At 50.8% G+C, this 6,938-nt stretch overlaps 1 protein-coding gene across 1 annotated transcript in view; it reads left to right on the forward strand.

The window, feature by feature from the left end:
* Positions 1–6,938, forward strand: part of ZNF618 (zinc finger protein 618) — a 120,451-nt gene that overhangs the window by 58,436 nt on the left and 55,077 nt on the right. The window contains exon 4 of the mRNA XM_027769358.1: positions 5,340–5,435. Coding sequence (XP_027625159.1) covers positions 5,340–5,435 — 96 coding nt within the window. The remainder of the gene's footprint in view (positions 1–5,339; positions 5,436–6,938) is intronic.

The following is a 6,938-nucleotide window of genomic DNA, read 5'->3' on the forward strand; positions in this document are numbered from 1 at the left end:
CTAGGTCCTTACTGGCTCTTTGATAGTCATCAGACGGACAGTGTCCCCAGTGCCACAAACGTTGTCCAAGGCACTTCCTGTGGAGGAGTCCAAGCCATGGACACACGGGTGCATTTGGTAGAGCTCCTCAGGCTAGGAGAGCGGGGCTGGGCAGGTGGGAGAGTTCAGGGCCCAGGAGGCTAGCTGCTGGTTATCTGGGGTTGCTGCTACTTCCCTGCAGCCCAGAGAAACCCTATGTGGAGAAAGTTATCTCACTCTGAGAAAGACTGTCACTGCCTTTGGAGCTGATAAAGAGTTTGGGGGCAAGACCCCAAGCATTTTTTTTTTTTTTTTGCAAGAAGAACAGAGAGGAAACCAAATTTGGCAACTTTGCTGGTTCAAACTAGAAGTGAAAGGAAGGGAGTTAGCAGAGGCCTGTGCTCACCTGACAAGCCACAGAAACAGCTCTGCACAGCAACCCCGAGGGGTGGCAGACCATGCTCCCTGGAGGTCGCAGCAGCCCCTCTGTGAGGAATAGAAACATGAGGCACTACCATTGCTACTCCCCAGTTCTGGGTTGATGTCCCAACAATGGACCACGGGATCCTTCTCAACACGATGCACCTAGAAGTCATTGTCAGTCAGCTGGAATTGAACTACTGGAGCTGCCATCCTTGTCCTCGATGAAGACAAGGCTGGCTGGGTTTCCAACCACTAGGGCATTCAGCCCATGGGCCATTTCTAAGAGACGAGGATTCCATGATGGTGGGCAGAACGACCTGGCAACCAGCGGATGTTGTTCTCCGTATTGAAGACCCCTGGCCTCGATCCTGAGGGGGTTACAGATGAGGAAGCTCAGGGAGTTATAGGTGCCTGCAGACCTGAGCTTCCCCATGGAGGGAGCGAGTGGCCCCACTCAACTAGATTGCCCTTCAGATGAGGGGGTATGGCCCAGCCAGATCATTTCCAGAGGGTGAACTCCTGCAGAGGAGCCCTGTGGAAAAGCTAAGGGCTCCTTGTACTGAAGAGCAGAATGGGACAGTGGAGGGTTCAGAGGGAGGATGATGGCCTCTCAGTATTCACAGCTTACAGCATTTTGCAGGGGAAGGCAGAGCACATTCCAGTACCCCCACCTGTTACCTAGATGTCACGAGGAGGTGATTTCTGTTCAGTGACAGGAAGGACTCTGTGACTGTGGGAACTGTTTAGTAACTGACTCTGGGCCTGCGAGGGAGTCAGGAGCCTTGGTGCTGAGTGAGCAGAATCAGCTGCTGCAGACAGTGCAGGAAGGATAGTCACATCTTCAGCGGGCAGTGAGCTTTGAGCACCAGGGAATGGAGGTGTTTGCATACAGTCAGGGCCTTCTGGGGAGCTGAGAGGAGGAGGAAGGGGCTCTAGCCGTGGCTCTGGAAGGAGCAGCAGAAGAGCATGACAGCCACCCGACTGAGCCACGTGGGGCTTGGCCTATGACAAACCAGGCAGTAAAGGTGCCAGGTCCTGCTTCCTAGTGCCAGCTGATAGTTAGTTTCCTGTTTCAATAGGTTGTTGGCAGGGCTTCCTGCCTGAGCCTGCCAGAACCAACGCTCAGCCTTTTGCTGCAGCCACTCAGAAAGGAGAGGTTCTGGCCACCCTCCCAGCTGTGTCCTGCCTCTGTTACTGACTAGTGGTCTGAGGCAGGAAGGGGATCCCTAAGCTGTCTATCAAGAGACCCAGGGACTAACCTTTGCATGGCCTTGGATAAACCCTTTAATCTCTCTGAGCCTCGATGCCTTGAATAGTCAGTGGCATGTCATAATATCTGTCCATGTTTTCAGTAGGAGTGTCAGGGACAGAGTGAGGTTAAGAGGTACAGAAAGTCTTTTGAAGAAAAGACAGAAAGTGCGAACAATAACACTGATATCCGCTAAGCCCTCAGGGCATTGCTTCCTCTGGGGTTCCCTCTGGAGGGATAAGAACCTAAAGGCCAGTGTTTTCAAACATTATTTTTAAATAATTATTTATTTAATTTTAATTTTTTATTATTATTATTATTTTCATTTGCTATAGGGCACATAACTCACCAGAGAGAGAGAAAGAGAGTATGAGAAAGCAAGTCACCAGATGTGGGACTTGAACTGCAGTCAACCGTGTGGGAGTCCAGTCCCTTGACCCCTATGCCACCTGCCCCCTCCTCAAATATTTTTTTGTTTAACACCTCCTAAAAGAAATTTGACAAACTGTATGTTCTCTTCCATCTTTTTGAGTTGCCATCAAACATTGTTTACCCAGAGTTTAAGTAATTGTACAGGATATCATTTCTGGAATATTCTATTGGGTAGTTGGAAAAATCATGATGCATTTTTGCATAGAAAAACATAGGAAAAATATGTCATGACTTTTCTGACAATGCAGTATGTTTTGAAAGCGGCATTTTGGAAACAGAACAATGAACTACTGCCTTCAATGTATTCAGGGGACTCCAGACAGCACTGTTCAATCTCCGTCTCATCACTTCAGACACAGGAACGAGTTCCTCTTAACAGCCAGATATTTTCCATCTTTCCTCTTTTCTCCTTGAACTCATATTTCCAGTCCACTTCCCCCACAGGATTTTATCCTAATGTAATATATTTTTTATGCTTGAAAGTCTTTTATTGATCACTGTTTCACACTCATCAGCCACAACAAGATGTATATAAATTGAAGTTTCTTAAAAAAAAAAAAAAATTAAAAAAAGAATTTCCTGGGATCATAAAACTCTCCATTTGAAAACATTTTACTTTCCAGATTGAGTTACTAGCATAGAATTCGCCCCAAACAAATTGAGATAAATAGTAAATGTGCATGTAAAATAATATTGAAAAATGTACTTCTTAATGAAATGGATAGGGCCTTAGTTCTTGTTCAATTGGTTTGTGTATCTGTGAATTAATATTCCTTATTGGAAGAACGAGAGAAATTCGGGATTCATTTAATGCCTGTGTGTTGGTTTTTGGAGGTAGAAGGGCTTAGAAAACTGGAGCTTACATAAATCAGAAGCTGGCAACCGACAGGGTTTGTTTTCATGGTGTCACTCAATTCTTTGATCTCCTTCCAAGTTGTGTGCCAAAAATCACATGGGGGCCATCATCAGACAGTATTTTTAATGGTCTTGTCGCTGACAACTCTATTAGCTCTCTTCAATTTTGCTGAAAGCAGAGGATTGCAAACCACCCGATTTGGAAAAAGGAGTTGTTCCTAGTCATTAGAAATACTCACTTTCTCTGCCTGACACCGATATTTCCAGTTATCTCTTTGCTTGGAGTCCTGAGGTTTTACTTCCCTGAAAAGGCCCGGTAGTGGGATTAGGGGGTGGTTAGAATTATCTTTGGTTTGTAACATAGGGAAAAGGTGGAGGTGAGAACCAACCAGGGCTGCTTCCTGTCTGCCGTGCTCTCTGGCCTGTTGATGTTAGAAAGACTACATTTGGAAGGCGATGGCTTGGGGACTGGTTCTCTTCTCTGTCCCAGGAGTTTGTGCTCCACAAAAGGTACTGGGTCTCAGTGCAAACCCAGAGAGCCTCAGGACACCCACGTGTCTACAACTCCTCCTACATCCCTGTCTTGCAGCGAGCCCTGGGCCCAACTCCTGCTGCAGCTTCAAACCCAGAGGGCTGGGAACCCCTAAGCATTTGCTCAGTAAACGGCAGCTCCTCAAGTGCCCTGAGCTAATTACGGGACTACCTGTTGTAAGGAGCCAGCTCTTTGTCCCTACCCCTGTGCTTTTCTTTTCTCATTCACCTGCTCTGGAGTTCTGTCTCATTGCTTGCTGCGTATCTGAAGGGTGTCAGAGCATCTCTGGAGCCAGCTGGTGATGATAAGAGGAAAGGCTGCTACTCCATTCCTCATCCTCAGGTATCTTCCTCACCTCTCTGTAGACCCACCTGGCCTTAGCTGGTCTGATGCTCCAGGGATGGAGCTAACCCAAGGCCTCTCTCAGGTGCCCATGGAAGGCTGGGTGAGTGTTAAAATGAGTCTCCCCTGCTGGTTGCCAGGGTGGGACCTGTAGATCCTTCTTGCATTACTAGTGATAGCGGGACATGGAGCAGGGACACAGTTTGGCTCATGTGTGCCGGTGAGTCCTGCTAGCCGTGCTCTTGGCTCTCAGGCAGGGACTCCTGAGAGTCCTGTGGTGGTTCTATGGCAAGAGGCTCTGCTGTGTTGCAGAGCTGGGGGTGTTCCAGGACTAAAGAGAACATGGCTCATTTGGTGTTCAAGAGGCAGCTTATGGAGGTAAGAAGGCTCTTGCCCTGCAGGCAAGTTGGCTTCCGCCTACCTTCTCATCAGCCACTAACTGAACAGCACTACCCCTGGATAACCTGGCTTCTAGAACTTTATGCTCATCCTTGAGATCGGTGTGGTAGTGGCATTGCCCCAAGCTCATGAAGGCTTGTGGGAAGACGAAGGGTGGAATCTGAGCCGGGTGTGCTTGGTCAGTGGCAAACGATTGCACGCACCTTCTCCTCCTGGTGCTTTCCAAGAGACTGACTGTGTGGCTTTGGAGAAAGTCATGTCTGAGCAACCTCTGGCACGATGTGTTCCTGCTCCATCCTCATTTCTCTTATCCTAGGAATGGGGGTGATAGTCACCTGTGTCTGCTGGAGTTGTGAGGACGCGCCAGGCTGACCTGAGAAGCCCCTCCTCCTGGACCCTGCTCCCACACCTGCCCCCGCCTCTGCTTCCCCACCTGTACAGTGGGTCAGAGGCCAGTCCCATGCAGAAACATTGCAGATAAGATATGGGGCCTGGCACTTAGCAGGCAGGTGATGGTATTGACCGCCACCATGCACAAAGGAGAGAGAGTGGCTGGGGGCCAGCAAAGGGAGGAGCGTGCTGAGCGGGAAGCTGGACTGGGGCACTGCCTCCACTGAGCCCCTGAGGAGGTCATTTTGGGCCCTGCTGCTCCAGCCTGGGGTCCTTGGTGGCCATGGGCCAGGAGACACATCCAACATGGGTTATGTCTCCTTGGAGGGTCATTTTGTTGATAGGCTTTTGGGGAGAAAAATGTTCCCATTATAATCATGTAGTGAATCAGAATCCAGAAAAAGCACATAAAACTTCAGGGGGGTTTGGCCTATCATTGCTGCTTTTTGTCATGGCCCAGCTGCCCTGAGGAGTGTGAATGTCTCTCTTGGCCAGCACGGGGTCTTTAGAGAGGAGGCACATAGACAGTGTGGTTCCGTCCACCTCTTCAACACCTAGCTGGGGGAGACTGAGGCCCCCATAAGCACAGATGACCAGCCCACTGTGGTCGGAGCCCCTCTCCCATCCAGTCGCCTCTTCCCTCACTGCCCAGGCGTTCGCCAACTTCAAAGGCTCTTTCTAATTTCTTATGGAATTCAGATGGAAAAGCAGTCGAAGGCAGCCCTCACGGTGGACGTGTGCGAAGCCGGTGTTCAGGGACCTGGATTTTTGACCAAGCGTTGAGAGATGCATCGGGTACGTGATGGCTGAGGGGCAGGGCCTGATCGGGCCTGGCATGAGGGGGGCACAGCTGGGCGGAGCCATCTGCAGACCCCCAAGTAGGCAGGTCCTGCTAGCATCTCAGGGCCGTGAGATGGGGCCACCCTCCCTTCACCCAATCCCTGCCATGTGCAAGCAGACATGAGCCTGCCCTGGGATCCCAGGTGCATGTGGCTGTTTTAGGGATGATAAGCATTTAGAAATCTGCAAGTCTAGAATGTCTGGACCATCCCAGTAGTACTTCCTGTCAGCTGCAACTCTATGATCAAACTGAGGGGACAGAAGGGGCCCGTGGTCAAATGTGTTTGGAAGACCTGGGCTAAAGCAGAGCTGGCCCCATGACTACAGGACTTACCAGAGCCCACAGCCGTGCCCTGAGACTTTCCTCATACTGGTTCAGATGCGTTTGGGAAGCTGGTTTTCAAAGGAAACACTTTGGGAACCGTGGGTAGTCACAGTAGCTGCTCTTCCTTGAGTGGCTGGTGTACACCGGGGCCAGTGTTAAGGGCCCACGTTGTCATCGCTCACAGTCCTCTCCCTCCCCCGAGGTGAGCACATTCTCAGAGGAAACCTGAAGTGTGGGAGGTTCCTTGGTTTGTCTGGGAGCTCCCCCAGCTGGTATGTGATGAGCCAGGGTTTGAACCTAGGTTTGCTGAGCTCTCCCCACCCCCCATCTCTGTCCATCAGGCCCTTCCACAGTCTCAGTGTGCATGAACAGCAGACTCAGGTGTGTGTTCTGCCAGACCGTGGGACTTGGTCCCTAGCTTCAGCTTGCCGAGCAAGGGGACAGCCTGATGCCGAGAAGCCTCCCTGCTCCCAACATGGGGTGAGCCTGTGAGCAAGGCTACACATGCCCTCAGATGCTGTCCCTCAGGACATTCCTGGAAAGCCATAGGGTCTTGGCTTGGTTCTAAGAAGTGTCAACTCCACTGACCTCGGGCCCGGGCCCTCCCAGCATCCCCTTGCTGCCCTAACGCCATCACTCTGTCTTGTCCCTGTGCCTGGCGGCCTGTCTGCTTTCCGCTAGACGGAGGCGGAGGCCGCATCTTGCTCATCGTTGGGCCTCGGTGCCTGGCACGTTGCAGATGCTCAATAAATTCTCAGTCGGCTGAAGGGAAATTGGCAGGTGCTGTTGAAGAGTGGGTGGAGGCAGCAGGAAGGGAGTTGAAGTCATTATTACTCGGTGACAGACAAGCACAACAGCAAGACACCCTGAATTTACGGGGCCCTTGCTGTTGCCCATCACTGGGCTAAATACAAAGAAATACGCATCTTGGTCTTTGCCCTCCACGTGGTTCTCCTTTTCCCTGCATGACAAGGGTGATCCACGTGCAAACCCATAAATAACAGACCTCTCTATTTCGTTGCTGTGAAGATGACAGTGTCCCCTGGAGGGACTCACAGTAGCCACAGTGGCACTGGCTAATTTGCCAGCCGACCCGCCCGTGGTATTTCCTTGTTTCTTGCACCAGTCCTGGC

Source organism: Tupaia chinensis, unplaced genomic scaffold (assembly GCF_000334495.1).
Source record: "Tupaia chinensis unplaced genomic scaffold, TupChi_1.0 Scaffold000081_1, whole genome shotgun sequence".
Lineage (NCBI taxonomy): Eukaryota > Metazoa > Chordata > Mammalia > Scandentia > Tupaiidae > Tupaia > Tupaia belangeri.